Source organism: Lithobates pipiens, unplaced genomic scaffold (genome assembly GCF_037356315.1).
Source record: "Lithobates pipiens isolate NorthernLeopardFrog02 unplaced genomic scaffold, aLitPip1_a1.2 Scaffold_16, whole genome shotgun sequence".
Classification (NCBI taxonomy): domain Eukaryota; kingdom Metazoa; phylum Chordata; class Amphibia; order Anura; family Ranidae; genus Lithobates; species Lithobates pipiens.
In genome coordinates this window covers 271,493,436-271,512,125 of record NW_027507748.1, presented here as the reverse complement: position 1 = coordinate 271,512,125, position 18,690 = coordinate 271,493,436, and the positions used below count along the sequence as shown (strand labels likewise).

General features: G+C 41.4%; 1 protein-coding gene across 3 annotated transcripts in view; it reads right to left on the bottom strand.

Moving 5' to 3' along the window:
- The window catches only part of ITPR3 (inositol 1,4,5-trisphosphate receptor type 3), a 406,280-nt gene that overhangs the window by 88,774 nt on the left and 298,816 nt on the right, over positions 1 to 18,690 (bottom strand). For all 3 annotated transcript variants that reach the window (XM_077481406.1, XM_077481407.1, XM_077481408.1), the window contains exons 44-46: positions 17,096 to 17,191; positions 16,845 to 16,946; positions 12,405 to 12,488 (exon numbers count right to left, since the gene is read on the bottom strand). In XM_077481406.1, the coding sequence (XP_077337532.1) occupies positions 12,405 to 12,488; positions 16,845 to 16,946; positions 17,096 to 17,191 (282 nt within the window). The remainder of the gene's footprint in view (positions 1 to 12,404; positions 12,489 to 16,844; positions 16,947 to 17,095; positions 17,192 to 18,690) is intronic.

Here is an 18,690-nt window from a genome sequence, read left to right as displayed (position 1 = left end):
TAATACAATATAGATGCATTAAAGCTGAAAACCCCTAAAAGAACAGAAGAAAAGTCAGGCAATTACGAAACACAAGATAATAATATTATGTAGTCTTCTATCCAGCCAACAGGTAGCGTTCTGGCTTCCTCCCTAAAATAATTCAGAGGATTTAAACCTTTCATAACCAGAAGTAATTTAAGCCTAAACGCCCAGAGTAAATAAGAAGTTTCAGTATGCCATAACACTATAACTAATTTGCATACCTAAGCCATTTTTAATGACAAAGTCTTTTATAAAAATGCATTTTAAATGTAACAGTTTGTAATAATTTTTTAAAACTTTCCAAATATTTATTTTTAAGGGCCTGAACTGTAGTCTGACATCTGTAGCCTGACCCCTTCAACCATTACTGTGTCTCTCTCTGTGCGAGTCACAATGACAAAAGATCTATGTGATTGCAAGTGCTGAACAAGGCCATTTAGTGCACAGTGGAAATGCCAAACTACGCCTCTGCTTCACAAGAGTCAGTGTCTTTTCAGGACAATATTTTTTCCAAACATTTAAAAACAAAATATGATTTTTGACTAGTAAATTCCATATCTTAGGTGCGCTACACTTTGCAGAAGTAGAGGCTCCTAAGCAGGGTTGTTTTGACATCTTCCACCGTGGAATTAAAACTTTACCTCCTGTGACATTTTTTATGAATTGATCAAGGATGAAGTGCCTCCCTAAATAAGTCTTCCTTGAAAATTCATATGTGAGGCTTCTTTTACAGGTGGCTTCAGCTGCCCAAAATTTTAGGCAAAAGATTCTGTGCATGTGAATGGAAATTAGGACCATTCTGGTAATCAATCTCATGATATATTCTAGGTAGGGTATTTACACAAAAAAGCAGAGAGGACCATGTTGGTTGTTCCTTGCCCTAGTCCAGTTAGCTGCAGTTTGAGATACTGAGATTCAGGCCCGGATTGGCCATAGGGCAAACCAGGCACTTGCTCGGTGGGACGGGGGCCGCAAGTCCTTGCTGGGCTGCTCATTGAGCCCACGCCACTCACTAGGCCTCTGTGCGACCTCCTGGCTGCCAGTTCAGCTCAGCCATCGGCGCCAGGGGGATGGAAACATGAAGGGAGGAGGAGCTAGAAGAGAAACCTATGGCCACCCATATATTTCAGCTGTCGTACTGGGGGCGTGGCCACAAAGGGGGAGGAGCCAGCGAGACACCTGCTGCAGACACCTTGGAGCCGGATCAGAGAGAACGTGAGTGCAGCCCCCATGTAGCCTGGATAGGAGGAGCAGTGGGGCGGCTGCATATAGAAGAATCATTCTCTCCATCTTCCTCCTGCAGTCTCTGAATGCCTGCGAGAGGGAGATGAGAAGCAGGCATTCAGAGACGGCAGGAGGAAGATGGAGAGAATGATTCTATATGCAGCCACCCCCACTGCTCCTCCTATCCTGCTTATTTCTGCTGCCCCCCATGCTCTCCGCCCCACCCATACTCTTTGCCCACTCGTGCTCTCCAGCCCCAAGTTCTCTCCACTTCCCTCCATGCTCTCTGTTGCCCCCCCTGTGCTCTCCAACTCCCCCCTGGCTCTCAGCCTCCCCGTGCTCTTCACCTCCCCCTGTGCTCTCCACTGTCCCCCTGTGCTCTCCACTGTCCCCCTGTGCTCTCCACTGCCCCCTGTGCTCTCCACCTCCCCCCTGGCTCTCGGCCTCCCTCATGCTCTCCGCTGCCCCCTGAGCTCTCCACCTCCCCTGGCTCCCAGACTCCCCCATGCTCTCCACCACCCCCATGCTCTCTGCTGCCCATATGCTCTCCACCACCCCCCTGGCTCTCAGCCTTCCCTGTTCTATCTACCTCCCCCCATGCTCTCTGCTGCCCCCAGTGCTCTCCACAACCCCCCACACTCTTCTCCAGTGCTCTCCAGCCTCCCAGTGATCTCCACCTCCCCCTTGTGAACTCCACCCCCGTGCTCTCCTGCCCTCCCTGTGCTCTTTGCCTTCTCTCAGTGCTGTCTTCCTCCCTCAGTGATCTCCGCCTCCCCCTTGTACTCTTCACCCCCCTGTGCTCTCCTGTCCTCCTTGTGCTCTCTGCCCCACCCCATGTTTTTGCTTCATCCTGTGTTCTCCTACCCCCTGCCCCCTGTACTCTCCAGCCCCCCATGCTCTCCTCTCCCTGTACTCTCGCCTCACCCCATGTTTTCAAGGTTCCTCCCTGTGCTCTCCACTCCCCCAATGCTCTTTCCCAGTCCCACTCGCCCCCCCCCCCCCGCACCTCTGCCGGGCTCCCCCCTCCCCTCTCCCGGGGGATCCGTCGGGCTGGAGAGTGGGGAAGGGGCTAGTTAACAGGTCATGGGCTGCTCAGTCTAAAATGGCCAGACCTATTTTTGTCCCAGTCCAGGCCTGCTGAGATTGCAGCAAGAGCTGATAGCAGGGCTGTCAGTAAAGATTAAAGAGAGTCTTTAGGCCTGATTCACACCTATGCAGGTTGCAGTTTGCATATTCCAGGTGCATTTTGAGTTTTTCAATACACATTTTTGATCCATTGAAGTCTATGGAACCAAAAACCAGAAAAAAAAAGTCCCTGGCCCTTTGCATTAAGTGCAGACCTGTGAATGTGACCCATAGAAAACCATGTTAAATGGACTATGTAGGGTGTTTCTGCAAAACTGAAAACAAAATAAAAAATGCATAGGTGTGAACCAGGCCTTAAGAGCATCTCAATTTGCAGAATGAGGGAACATCTTCAATAGGTACAGGGTGATGTTTGTTTAGACTACTGTCTAGTGAACACTTTTTTCCACTGGGTAGAGTTTGGTAAATATTTCAGGAGAAGTGAAAATCATTTTTGGAGTTACACAATCATCAAAGATTGAGCATTTTATCTGTTCATGAACAGGAAATATCTTTGAGGGTTTACAGGTCTCTTGGTACCCAAAAGGAGAATGGTAAAACAAAGCAGAATCAATCTGCAAGACTTATGCGGATGGCAGCAGTGAGCTTTTCCACCTTAGCAAGTATGGTGCGCAAAGCTCCCTCTTCAATAATGAGGCAATATGGAGAAGAAAAATACTCTTCAGTTTCCTCCAATACTGCCCTAGGCTGCACCTGTGTAAAGTCTGGGCACTTAAATCTGAAAAGCATGACTGTTGACTGGGTGCTCTGGTGCCTCTATGTTTTGAACTCTGTTACCTTAAAGTTTTCCTGCAGCTTAACTGTAAGCTCTAATGAGTAGGGTCCTCTGATTCCTCTTGTACCAAATTGTAATGTAACTGTAATGTATGCCTTTATTTTGTTAAGCACTGTGTAAACTGTTGGTGCTATATAAAACCTGTATAATAATAATAATAATAATAATAATAATAATAGGTGTTGCAAAAATAACTCACCAACATTGGATACCCTGCATTTACTTCAGAGACATGTCTCTCCTGTATTTGCTGCATTTTGCACTTCACTAAGTTCAAGATGTTAACATGGAACTACACTGCATCTGAGCACCACAAACCAAAAACCACATTTAATCATTTTTTAATATTCAAAGCAAACTCACTAATCCATCCATTTCTTTGTGCTTTATTTTGCTCAGAAACCACTTTGAAAAACACTCCCTAGCATTTCTGACTGTGGCCATGTTGTGTAAGAGAAAATGATTCATGTAGCATTTACTTCTGGAATCTATCTGCCCTTAGCTCAGGCATGCAGGCAGGAGGCTGTGGTGAGCTGAGAAAACCCCCCTTCCCTTCTGAAGACTCCTGGAATGTATGACATAATTTGCCTAGGCCTGGAAATTAGGAAGTAGATGAAGAAATGTAAAAAAAACAAAAACATTTAAAACAAGAAAATGAAATATTTTCCTATCTACTAGTGCTAGTAGCAAATATCAAATGTTTAAAGTGTGAAATTCCACTTTAACAACTTGAATGACGGCTACAGCGCGGACCCGCTTTGCCGGGAGTACGTCTATTGCCGTTCCCGTGCCAGAGCGCCTGCATGCCCCCCGCAGGGCGCACGAGGCACGCTCTGTGATCAGCGAGGCTATGAGACTCGCTGGATCACAGATCGGAGTAAGGGGTCGACCTCGACCCCTTTCAACGTGATCAGCTGTTAGCCAATGACAGCTGATCATGTGATGTCAACAGAGCCAGTAATCAGCTATTTTTTCTCCTTGCGCTGACAGCGTGAGGAGAAAAAAAAAAGGCCGATCACCAGCGGCTGTGAGAGACCCAATCAGTCCCGATCACGGCGAGCTGCCGCCAGATGCTCAGTGCCCATCTGTGCCCCCTGCCAGTGCCACCTAGCAATAGGCAACATTGCCGCCTACCAGTGCCCACCAGCGCCCACAGTGGGCAAAATCAGTGCCACACAACAGTGCAACCTATCAGTGCCCATCAGTGTCACCTACCAGTGACACCTATCAGTGCCTATCAGTGGTACCTATCAGTGCCACCCATCCATGCCACCCATCAGTACCATCTTATCAGTGGCCATCAGTGCCGCCTTATCTGTGCCTGTCAGTACTGCCTTATCTGTCCCCATCAGTGCAGCCTATCAGTGCCCACCAGTGCAGCCTATTAGTGCCCACCAGTGCCGCCTCATCACTGCATATCAATGAAGGAGAAAAATTACCTGTTTGCAAAATTTTATAACAAACTATTAAACATTAAAGAAGATTTTGAATGTAATGTGTACTCTCACAGGGTGCACTGCCAGGAGGTGTGGTAGATTGGGAGCCGTTCTCCCAGCGATCCCCAAGAGGAAGAGAGAGGGGAGGAAGAGGCAAGCCAGCCGGCCGGATCATCAGGGAGTGGGGTATGCCTGCTGTACCAGCTTTCATTTCATTTGCTCAGTGTTCCTGGAGCTCACCATCACATAGTCCCACCTCCTGGCCCAGCGTCTTTGATAGACAGAACACCGGTCCAATGCCAGGACATGTGACGTCATCAAAAGTGTCGGGCCAGGAGGTGGGACTATGTGATGGTGAGCTCCGAGAACACCAGGCAATTCAAATGAAAGTTGTTATAGTGGGCAATCCCCGCTCTCTGATGATCCGACCGACTCGCCTCTTCCTCTGCACAGGTCACACTGCATTGATGGGCACAGGTCACACTGCATTGATGGGCACAGGTCATGCTGCATTGAAGGGCACAGGTCACGCTGCATGGATGGGCACTGGTTATGCTGCACTGATGGGCACTGGTTACACTGCATTGATGGGCACAGGTCAGGCTGCATTGATGGGCACTGGTTACACTGCCTTGATGGGCACAGGTGACGCTGCATTAATGGGCACAGGTTAGGCTGCATCGATGGGCACTGGTGAGGCTGCCCTAAAGGGCACTGATAAATTTGTTATTATTTATTTTTGTAACTTAATGCTGCATAAAACATTTATGTGTCGCTTCATGAGATGATTTATGAGGGCGTGTTTATGGGCAGGTTAAGGGGTGGGGCATGGTAGGTGTTGGGTGGGGCAACTGGTGGCGAGTAACACTTAAGGCCTGGCTAGTAGCTCAGGACTTGAAATTTTGAGCCCTGGATTAGGCTTTTGATCCTAATGGACATTTCACTATATGGTCTATAATATTTGGTACACTTTATCATTTATGTTTATTACTTGAGCATTTTGTTCATTTTACAAGATTTGTATAGTCACTGTTTGTGTCAACTTCCTGTACCTATAAGCACTTGCTTGTTTTTAATTATCAAAGAATTGGGAAATGATATACTGTGTGTGTGTGTGTGTGTGTGTGTTTGTATATTATATATACGCAGAAAATTCCACTCACTTTTGGCTGGTAGGCCACTGGTTGTGTGCCTGAAAAAGAGCTAGAAATCGGATGCAGAGACCAATGTTAGTCGACTCCTGCTCTGGTGCAAGGGACACATCATTACTCTGAGACTGAGTGTTGTGCGGGCCTTCAGCAGAGCAAATGTTCGCTGTGGTTTTTCAATGGCTCCCTTTAGCCTGGTTTCCACCATAGCCACATGTTGGGGTACTCCCAAGTGGGATGCTCATGGAGTAGGGTACAAATTATAGGGTAAGTGTGTCCAGAAAGTGAATGTAGCAACCTGGGTTTAGACCGTCCTGTAGTAAATCATCTTGGTGAAAAGGCAGGAGGATGTGCCTGAGTACCATACAGTGGCTCTAGGCTGAACTGACAGTAAAACATCTGTGGTGTGATGTACCTCCCAGAGACTAAGCTCTGAGTGGTTGAGTTTTAGAAACAAATTTGAAAACTTCAGGAGTGAATATACTTCCAATATAGTCCTGGCCTTTTACAGCAATGGTCATAAGCATACAGGGTGACCTTGTCTTACCTGTGCACGATGCTGGACTGTATGCAAAGTCCAGGCTTTGCCCAACTCAGAGGTCATTACCCAGTCTTCAAAGACTGGGTTCTATAGGAATGGACCTGCAGCTGACTATATGCATTGCACTAAATGCCAAAGTGAGCACCCATGGAGAATTCAGTGGCCAGAGCAACATTATAGGCCGTCCAAAAAGGTGGGGTCCAGATACAACTCAGAGTTTACTGAGGTTGCGTTGATCTGATTTGTGGCATTAGAAGACCCGAGTAGTTGAATGAAGGATCTCAAGATAAAATATTAAAGGAAAATAAAATAATAAACTAGTTATGCTAAGAGTGATTTCTCTGTGAAGTAGAAGAGGTCCATCAATGTAGGGCAAAATTGAACTGTACTGTATGATGAAGATAAGTGGAATTATGACATATTTGTAAATTCCATATCTTGGAGTACAGGACACAGGCCACCCTTTTTTCCATTCCTTAAGCCGCGTACACAGGGGCGGACTGTATGGCCTACTTAGTCCGTCATACAATCCGACGGACAGTCCGTCATACTTTCGAATGAACAGACTTGACCACACACGGATGCACAAACAGTCCGTCGAAAGCTTGCGCGATGACGTGTACAGCACGTACGACGGGACTAGAAATAGGAAGTCCAATACACAGCAATGCACCCTTCCGCCGTGTAAATCCTTTCTGAGCATGCGCCATTCTTAGTCCGTCGAACTAGCCTACTGACGAGCGGATTGTCCGCTGAAACCAAAGTATGACGGACAGAATTTAGAAAAATCCGAAATACTTAGTACGCCAGACTGCACGCTGAAAAAGTCCGCTGAAGCCCACACACGAGCGGACTGTCCGCTGAAATGTGTTTCGACGGACTAAGTAGGCCATACAGTCCGCCCGTGTGTACGCGGCATTAGTTTTGCAGCAAGTGATGCAGAGTAACATAGGATTCATGGAGTTGGGTAGGGTTATAGGGAAGGCACCCTGGGGATGTGTCCTTAAAAGCTTGCCAATGTCCAATCACCTGAGGGTAGGAGCCTATAACCCAGGGTCATTGAATACTTTGCATGTCTTATACTTTACAATTGAGATAATACGTATAATTAAGAAAAAATAACATAATTCAGTACCAGTTGCAACCCCCTGACTGTACAGTGGTGATAGATTGTAAGATATACATGGCATCAAGTGCAGCTTTTAACACAAGAGGGCTTCAAACAACAGTTCATTTTCATGGTTTGAGATGCCATATGTCAAGTTAGGCAACCCACTGAAAATGAATGTAATCCACCACAGCAAAAGATACAAAGATATTGGTCCTGCTGTATGTTTTGCAGAATTTTGCAATGCATACGAGAAAGAGGGTAAAGGAAGGAATCACGAAGTGGGGTAAGGTTGTTGGAGTAAGCTTTCTGCCAGTGTCTAATCACCTAAACAAATCAACCTAAAAGCTACAGTTTATGATTATCAAGCTTGAGTCATGTAATGTGCGATTCCGATATATACAGTATCTCACAAAAGGGAGTACATCCTTCACATTTTTGTAAATATTTTTTTATATCTTTTCATGTGACAATACAAAAAAATGACACTTTGCTACAATGTAAAGTAGTGAGTGTACAGTTTGTATAACAGTGTAAATTTGCTGTCCCATCAAAATAGCTCAACACATAGCCAATAATGTCTAAACCGCTGGCAACAAAAGTGAGTACACCCCTAAGTGAAAATGTCCTAATTGGGCCCAAAGTGTCAATGTTTTGTGAGGCCAGCATTATTTTCTAGCACTGCCTTAACCCTCTTGGGCATGGAGTTCACCAGAGCTTCACAGGTTGCCACTGGAGTTCTCTTCCACTCCTCCATGATGACATCATTAAGCTGATGGATTTTAGAGACCTTGCGCTCCTCCACCTTCAGTTTGAGGATGCCCCACAGATGCTTAATAGGGTTTAGCTCTGGAGACATGCTTAGCTAGTCCATCACCTTTACCCTCAGCTTCTTTAGCAAGGCAGTGGTTGTCTTGGAGGTGTGTTTGGGGTTGTTATCATGTTGGAATACCGCCATGTGGCCCAGTCTCCGAAGGGAGGGGATCATGCTATGCTTCAGTATGTCATAGTTCATGTTGGCATTCATGGTTCCCTCGATGAACTGTAGCTCCCCAGTGTCGGCAGCACTCATGCAGCCCCAGACCATGACACTCACACCACCATGCTTGACTGTAAGCAAGACACACTTATCTTTGTACTCCTCACCTGGTTGCCGCCACACACGCTTGACACCATCTGAACCAAATAAGTTTATCTTGGTCTCATCAGACCACAGGACATGGTTCCAGTAATCCATGTCCTTAGTCTGCTTGTCTTCAGCAAACTGTTTGCAGGCTTTCTTGTGCATCATCTTTAGAAGAGGCTTCCTTCTGGGATGACAGCCATGCAGACCAATTTGATGTGCGGTGGATGGTCTGACCATTTACAGGCTGACCCCCGACCACCTTCAACCTCTGCAACAATGCTGGCAGCACTCATATGTCTATTTCCCAAAGACAACCTCTGGATATGACGCTGAGCATGTGCACTCAACTTCTTTGGTCAACCATGGCAAGGCCTAATCTGAGTGGAACCTGTTCTGTTAAACTGCTGTATGGTCTTAGCCACTGTGCTGCAGCTCAGTTTCAGGGTCTTGGCAATTTTCTTATAGCCTAAGCCATCTTTATGTAGAGCAACAATTATGTTTTTCAGATACTCAGAGAGTTCTTTGCAACGAAGTGCCATGTTGAATTTCCAGTGACCATTATGAGAAAGTGAGACCGATAACAAATTGAACACACCTGCTCCCCATTCACACCCGAGACCTTGTAACACTAATGAATCACATGACACCAGGACATTTTAACTTAGGGTTGTACTCACTTTTGTTGCCACGGCTTTAGACATTAATGGCTGTGTGTTTAGTTATTTTGAGGGGAAAGCAAATTTTACACTGTTATACAAGCTGTACACTCACGAATTTACATTGTAGCAAAGTGTAATTTCTTCAGTGTTGTCACATGAAAAGATATAATAAAATATTTACAAAAATGTGAGGGGTGTTCTCACTTTTGCGACATACTGTATTTCCCTCTGTCTTTTCTTCATACCTTAATTTAAAGTAGAACTTCACTCTCTCATTCAACATTGACTTTTTTTAATCCTTGGGCCTCTTGCACACGGGAGTAAAAAATGTTGAGTTTTTTACTGATCTGAAATTAGATGCATTGTTGTCTACGGAACCATACACATAGACAAGAGTAGTAAAACAAAAATAGAACATTTTTCATCTGTGCAGTAATTTACTTTATACAGTATGTGTGTTTACTCATCTAAAAGGGTATATTACAATAACGGCAATGAAGAAGAATTTTACTTGTCTATACACTTGCGTACCTTTACTCACATATACCCAACATTACTCAGGTCTTTACCCACAGTTTTTGGCCCCTTGCACATAAACCTCACAAGTTTCTGAGTAAACATTAGTAAATTATGACACCCGTGTGCAAGGGGTCTTATGCTGCTAGCATTAGTAAATAGATAGGAAGATACTGTATATCATATCTACTTCTTTGAAAACGTATTTTTACATTTGTCCAGTCACTTCCTGGTTTTCCATTCCTAGGCAAATTATGTTATACATCACAAGAGTCCTCAGGAGGGGAGGAGGGTTTTTCTGAAATAAGCATACCCTCCTGTCTGCACCCCCGAGCTAATGGCAGATGGCTTCTAGGAGGTAAATGCTACATGAATCATCATCCTTACTCAAGGATTGCTATGGCGTGGAGGGGGGGGGGGTATATTTCAAAGTGATCTCTCAGCAAAATAAAGCATGGAGACATAGATAGATGGGTATGAATATTAAAAATGAATTAAATAGCATTTTTGGTTTCTTTGTGCTCAGATGCAGTTTAGTTTCACGTTAAGATAATTATTCCCTTTTATTGCCAAGCAGTGAAAGAAATTCTGATATGTTTCATTTTAATTGTAACAGGTTTGATACTGGTTATAGTTTTTGCCTTTTATTGCTTACATCCCTTATCTTGCTCTCACCGGATGTTATGGGTAAAGAAGGTTTAAAACCCAAAAATTTCATTGATGTCAACAAAAGAAAAAATCTTCATACACTTGCTAAGTCACATTTACAACATACAGTGCCAGGGTACTAGTCCCACACACTGGAAACAATTAAACAGAACTGAAATCAAAATTGAAAGAAAAAGTCTGTACTTCCCATGAAGCTGCTCTTGTTCAAAATATGTGTGTGTGTATTGAAATGTCATATTTAATTCAGTCCACTGTTTATTGCTGTGCTATTATACTTTCTTATCTGAATTATTAATGAGCATTTCCCTTCATAAACCACCAAAAACATTAGTATCCTTATCAAACTGTAAATAATTAAATGTGGGCAGTTTCATTAATTGTGATTTTGACCATGTTATTCCTTTTTTGTTTGTGGTTGTCTCTATCATACCACTGGATCAAAAGAATTTAGCAACATTTGTCATGGTAACCCTTAAAGCAGAACCAACAAACAAAAGTAACAAGATCAAAAATATTAGCCCATAAAAGGACTAAATAAAAAATAACAGCTTTTACTGCAATATTCAGCTTTAATCCAGAGAATTCATCTGCAGTACTTTCTCTGCCATATAATGTCCTCAATCTTATTGCTAGCATCATGCAACCTACTTTCCCTAAGCTCAGGTCATCCTCCCCAGCCGGTTACTGGACACTGGCAAAGAAAGCAGCACAGTGATTTGCATGGACTGCAGTAGGCTGATACCAGGTCAAATAGCTTTTCCATCTGGCACTACCAGTACAAAGCTTTGTTTAAATGGACATTTACAAAGTAGGCAAACACTATGCAATTTGCATAGCTGGAGGCTCTCAAACCAGGCTGTTACTGACAATTGCAAAGCAGACCAGCAATATGCATTTTGGTGTACCAGAACTGCATTAAAGTATGTGCACGAGCCTGTGTAATTGTTGGTAACTGAAATACATATCAGTATTAACAATAGAGCTCATTACTGAATAGTGGATTTTAGGATGTGTGCCATTTCTGTACTCACTGTCACTTTAAGAGCATGAATGCTTCCCTTGGACTGCTTGCAGTTCATCTAACACCAAGATGTTTTGGCAGTTGTTTCAACTAGCAATCTCTATAACAGCGGTATCCTTCTCATGCTACTATCACCACACCAATGATGTACCCATGATGGAGATCTGTATGATATATATGTAATAAATGTAAATGAAATCATCATAAAGTATCCAGAAAAATCAAAAAAATTATCAATTTTTTGGGGGACTTTATGATGACTTAATTTGCATTTATTGCACGTATGCACATATGATGGAGATATGTATGATATAATTGGTGTGGTGATAGTAGCATGAAAAGGATAGCGCTTTGATAGAGATTAATATATGTTTTAGTCTAAGTAGTAGTCTAAGAACAATAGTATATAAATAATAAGCATCTCAAGTCTTTATCCTTGTATATCGTATGACATACTGTATTTGTTGATTGCAACTTCTGAATGTGTGCTACTACTTATATGCTAGTCTATGAAGTGTACCTGTTTTAACCATTTAAGTTGATAATTTAACTTATTACTCATTTAAAAAGCTTATCGGATAGAGAGATGATGGAACTTTTATACCCTAGTTAACCCAAGAGAAATATATCAAAATAAAGCAATTAAACATCCCTGAAAAGTTGGATGGCCTGATAAATGTTAGCAATTAGGGCTGCCTTACACTTGACTGTTTCACCATTTAAGTTAATAAATGAATGAACTTTGTCCCATTTAATTACTCAGTACTGTCAAGAGAATTTGGAATTCATGTGTAATGTGAAAGAGTCTTGTGAATTTCACCCGCTGATGGTTTAACAAGTGTGTCTGAAAGGAGACAGTGACAAAGAAAATGATGCTGGTGACAGAGACAGGGAGCGATAGCTCTAGAAGAACATTCAAACACATTAATAGTTAAATAGGACAGAAGATGGATTTGTGGTTAAACAGATTTACATTCATTTACAGTGACAAGCAATTCCAACCATAATTACCATGGTAGAGATGCTTTCTTCTTCTTCTTGAATCCTTCGAACTGGCTTCAGAAGTTGTTGAAGATGTTTGTTATGCCGCGCCAGCTACAATATAACAAGTGGACTGTGCATTAAATAAGGAAAAAAAGCTGACATACTGTGATAGGATGTTAACATGGAAGAGATGTCAGAGAAAAATGCAATACGCCACTAACTGCACTTATACAAACTTGCCATTCCCACTATTAAAGGGATATAAAAAGTGGGTTTCTACAACCACTTAAAGGAAAACTCCAACCAAGAACCTCCCTGCTATGTAATCTATTACATCTACCTGTTATCAGAAGAACATTTGTAACACTTGACACTAAATTAGAATTCCACCTTTTCCTGTGGCTGTGGTCAATTTTATTATCTTCATACTGCAAAGCAGAAAGTGCTTACATAACAATACTGGTTTTTGAACAACAAAACCTTGTCCAGTGTGCTGGAAGATTGAATTAGCCAATGCTACAGGTTTGAGCTCTCCATAACATGACATGCTCTTATTGTGCTAATATTGGCTAAAAGTAATACTATTTTTTAGAAATCTTTCATGTGAAAATTAACCAATTCTTAGATTTGCCAGTAGAAATGTCCTCTTTAATCACATGACCACTGGACACTTAAACCCCCTTAATAACCAGACCAATTTTAAGCTTTCAATGCTCTCACATTTTGAATGACAATTACTGTACCCATATAATTTTTTTTCACACAAATAGAGCTTTCTTTTGGTGGTAGTTAATCACCATTGGGTTTTTAATTTTTTTCGCTATAAAAGAAAAAAGACGTAAAATTCGGTAAAAAAAAAAAAAAATTGTATCATTTTTCTTGATACATTTTGGCCAAAAATTATACCGCTACATATCGTTGGTAAAAATAAGTACAAATTGGTGGATATTATTTGGATTTTGTTATAGAGTCCAGAAGCTATGGTGCCAATATCTGAAAAATTGATCACACCTGAAGTACTGATGGTCTATCTCATTTCTTGAGACCCTAACATGACAGAAAAGTACAAATACCCCCCAAATGACCACTTTTTGGAAAGAAAACATTCCAAGGTATTTAGAAAGATGCATGGTGAGCTTTTTGAAGTTGTAATTTTTTCCCACAATTCTTTGCAATATCAAGATTTTTTTTATTTTGATTTTTTCACAAAATTGTCATATTATCAGGTTATTTCTCACACACAGCATATGCATACCACAAATTAAACCCCAAAACACGTTCTGCTATTATTTCCAAGTATGGCGATACCACATGTGTGAGACTTTTACACAGCATGGCCACATACAGAGGTCCAACATGCAGGGAGCACCTTCAGGCGTTCTGGAGCATCCAGGCCAATTCTGACATTTCTCTGACATTTCTCTCCTACATGTAAAAATCATCATTTATTTGCTAGAAAATTACATAGAACTCCAAAATATATTTTTTTAGCAAAGACCCTAGAGAATATAATGGCGGTCATTGCAACTTTTTATCTTGAGCGGTACTTGCGCAGCAATTTTTCAAATGCGTTTTTTTGGGAAAAAAACTGTTTTGTGCTTTAAAAAAAAAAAACAGTAAAGTTAGACCAATGTTTCATGTGAAAGATGAAGTTACGCTGAGTAAATAGATACCTAACATGTCAACCTTGAAAACTGCACACGCTTGAGGAATTGCGCCAAACTTCGCTACTTAAAAATCCCCATAGGTGACGCGTTAACATTTTTTATTGGTTACATGTTTTGAGTTATAGAGGAGGTCTAGGGCCAAAATTATGGCTTTCTTTCTAATGTTCGCAGCAATACCTCACATGTGTGGTTTGAACACCGTTTTCATAAGTGGGTGGGACTTACGTATGTGTTCGCCCTTCTCCTCTCACAATGTACCTATCGGTACACAGAGAGGAGAGAGGAACATGTCATGACACCGGTTTGTTTACAAGTGAAATACTCTGTCATTTAATGGAGCGATCACATGGTGAACGGCCACGATCAGGACGTCATAGTACACCCTCCCAGAGTTAAACAACCGCCCTGTAGCTGTCTTTAAGCTATGGGCCGGTTGCTAAGTGGTTAATATCTACGTACCAACTATACCTCTATTGTTAGCTTAACTTGGGTCTCTAGAAACCAAATAATGTTTTCCAACCTGAGAAAACATTACTCTGAGAACCACTGGCTGGCAGTGTCTGTAGGGACCCATAGACAGGAGACCACTGTTTCAGATGTTCAGCCCACGTAACTGCCTTCTGATGTCTATGGGTACCCCTAGTTGTATTTAATGATCCTGTTGTGTTCATCAAACAAGTTACCTGTTACAAAATTAGGGAGAAGGGTTACATACATTTTTATTGTCGCACAGAGTTTTACATGGAATTCTTTTCATAGCACTGTATGAAACATTTAAAAGTTAATTCAGGGCTGGGGAAGAAAAACAGCTCACATAAAATAGCAATATCGACTAAGTCTTGAAGCCCTATATGTTGGAGCTAAGAATGTCATAATCAAAAGACAAAAAGCATATAACACAGGCGTAGATACCATAAAGGCTGAAGTGAATCACAGCCATGGGAAGTTGGAGAATGTGCATTAATGACACTTGCCCCAATCACTATTTAAAACAACTCTGTGAAGTGGTGGATTTCCTGGGGAGCAGCTCCCTTTGACTGTCAGGAGTTTTTAGTCCAGGCCAGTAATGCAGTTTTTCTTTCCAAGTCTGTGGTTGAGCAAATGACAGTGGTGTTGTGAAGAACCCAGGTAACAGCGGAGCAAAGAGAAATAAGTGGTTGTACTCTGTGCTGGCCTTGTGAGCCTTAAGTTCTGATCCTTCTGGTTGGTGGAAGCACAGCCATGGTTTTAAAAAAAAAATTAAAATGTATAGAGAAAATATAAAAATATATATCTAAAACTATTAAAACAAAAAATAGGAGCTGGAAAGAAAAAACACTTGAATATGTTTCCAATATATATTTTCTATGTTTTAAAAACGTTGCAGCCTTTTTAATAAAAAAAAAATTTGAGTTAATAATGGTTTGTAATGCATTTAATTTTTTACAATCCATGGATTCCCCTCCTTCCTGCCGCTTAGCATATAAAATAACAGCTCCCCCACATAACAAACAAGGCTAAAAAAAAATAAATAAAAAAAGTGTTGCCAAGGAACATTAGCTTTGTCCTCCACCTGGAAGGATCTAAGTTCTAGCTCCATGAAACCGGAGCAGACTACTGCCACTTTCTTTTTGCTCTATTGTTGCCTAGATTCTTCACTAGGCCGCTGTCACCTGGCCTGGACTGTCTGACTGGACACTTCCTGCTGTGCCAAAGCCTGCCCGCTCCCTGGCACAGGCCCTGTTGGCCTATTACTATGTTAAGATACCTCAATTGCCAGTAGGAATGATCATGAGAAAGGAGGGGCCAAGTTTTGACCCTACCATGAAGTGTCACAACCTTGCACAAACATAATATCCCAGAAGCATCTGTAATGACAGGCATCTGTGATTTATACTTATTGGCAGCATGTTTTTGGCAGTGTGACCGTTATACACAGAGTTATGCAGGCCATACACGGTCGAATTTCGAACGAATTTTCTTTTCAAAATCAGAAAATTCGTTTTTTTTGTGATCCGATGATGCCACCATTGATTTTCGAAATTCGGCCGACCAAGCCTTCAATTTCACCTCATGTTGCTACAGAAAAGAATTTTCTTGGCTGGGAATCTTCTTTTCTCTCCGTACATTTTCTTTTATCTCCGTACATTTTCTTTTATCTCCGTACATTTTCTTTTATCTCCGTACATTTTCTTACGTTTCTCGCACGATTCTCCCATCATTGATTAGAAAATCGTTCGTTTTTCTAAAAATTTCCAACATGTCCGATTCCTCAAATTTTATTTCTGCACGAAAATCGGCTGTTGCTGCAGCCCACTAATGGTGCGAAATTCATACGAAAATTCTTAGATACGATTTTCGAAAGAAAATTCTTTCGAAATTCGAACCGTGTATGGCCGGCATTACAGTTATACAAAGGGTGCTTCCAACATGCAGGTAATGCTGGGATTTCTTAATAAAAAGCCCAGCATGCTTTGCAAGCTGTAAAGAATATTTGTTTTGTTTTTTTGTAAAAGAAAACATTTGATATAAGCAAAAATATCAATTTATAATCTACTAAACTAATAAAAGAAGATATCAATTACCAAAAGTTTATTATTATTATTATTACCTTTATGTATTGGTTATGTCTACAAGCTTCAGTGATGTCTATGCCTCATAAAACATTTTAAGTGCACACACGTGTTTTTCAAATGCAGTACATGATATCAGCAGTCATTAAGGAATTCCTGATGTATATCTTTAGAATTTTAGACATTTTATATAATACTAATTACTCTTTGTTAAAAGAAAACAAAAAAACAAAAACAGTTGAGCTGACCTGTAGAGCAAGGATGTAAATATTATGTCCAACTTCCATGGGTGAAACATCAGAACTGTCCCCTTCTTCTTCCTGTAGATAAGCTTTCTTCATGACATCCACCTGAAAATCAAGCAAAAGCAAAACTCATCTTATGAGTGATTATGGGGAAAGCTAAAAGTAACAATCTACCAAAGAATTATGTTGTGTGCCAACATTACCAAAACGAGTATCCATTACATAAAACCATTTTGCCCCTACAACTAACTCACCAGTTCCTGGGGTCTTAGACTTATAAGTATTCTTTCTGCATTCTCGCTGTCATGACGACTTTCCATAAGAGCTAATAGCAGCTTTGAGGCATTGTCCTGTAATAAGTCAAGATTAAGCAGGATTTAACAAATGTAAATGAAGAACACCGACAAAAGCTTCTTAGGCAACATATTCAACATATCTTTGAGAGCTTGCAAAGGATGACCTGCATTTGAAAATATCATCTTTCTGTCTCCCAGTATAATGACATTCATTGGTGTCATAATGACAAAAAATCAAGATAACCGTTGTTACATTAATAAATGCAATTTTCTGGTCATTTTGTGCACAACAGCTTATTTCTATGCCATTATTACATTATAAAAGGATGCTCCTGTGGCCATTAGAAGGAGATCTTATTCGCCCTGTTTTATTTATATTATTATGGCTAATGCAAAAGTAGTTGCTGGAACACACAAAACTCTCAGGTGGACAAGAACTGAGTAGGGAATTGTGACAGGTAGATGGCAGTTTGGATATCAAAGACTCAGAATACCAGGCTCCACTTATAACCAAATATGACCTTTTAGCCAAAGTGGGCAAAATATGAATGTTTACATTAAATTCATCCACAATCCTCCATCCATATAATTATGAATACAGTTCTAGGCATCCAGAAAACCTAATTAATAAGGAATGTCCCAGGCTGATGGCAATTAACCTAATAATCTGATGCTAGTAGCTGCTGCCTCCATGGTGACATCTACTAAGTAGGGTCTGAGAATGAGAAATAGTATTTGTAAATGTGGTGGAAATGGTGCTGCTAGGTATTGGTATAGATTATTAAATTGACACATGCTAACCTGTGAGTTGATGTAAACCAATACAAAAACCAATACAAAAAATAAATAAAATATCAAATGACACAAAGTGCAAGCAACCTTAATTGACTCAGTGTATAGAATGACATGTGCTAATGTGTGCTAATGTTGCACTCAATATAAACTGACCCAACAATATGATACAGTTGAGATGGCAATAATGATCCGTGAAGATAAAAACTTTTAAAGTTAGTAAAAAATGTTATTGCAAATTGTCAAGTTCTTGTTTCTGTTTGTAACCCCACTGGGAGATTTTACCTCACATCTTGTCCCTGCAACGCTATACCTAAAACGGGTGGAAATGTCACCGGAACAGGAAAGTGCAGACAACAATGTGCTTTGCTTTTTGTGTGTAAGTTCCCATTAAAGAGATTTCCCAGCTGTTAGGACTGAGTTCACCTGCTGGTGGCACTGTGGTGCTCTGGGCTGATTGCTGCAGTTCCAGTGTCCATCAACATTTGTCTCCCAGAAGCCAGTAGGTTTCAGTGATAAAATCCACCCGGTTTCAGCTGCTAGGTGGCCATAAAAAGCTGCTCCTACTAACACACCTTGTGTCACTGCTTTGATAGTCATCTTTGCTGCCAGATCCTTGTTCATGTATCCTGCTCCTGAGTTTTTCTTGCATCCTGTACCCTGCTGCTTACTCTTGCTCTTGGTTCCTGCGCCCAGTCTTGATTCCCTCCTTCCTTGCATCCCTGGTATTCCTTGTTACCCTTGTCCTTCATTATCTCTAC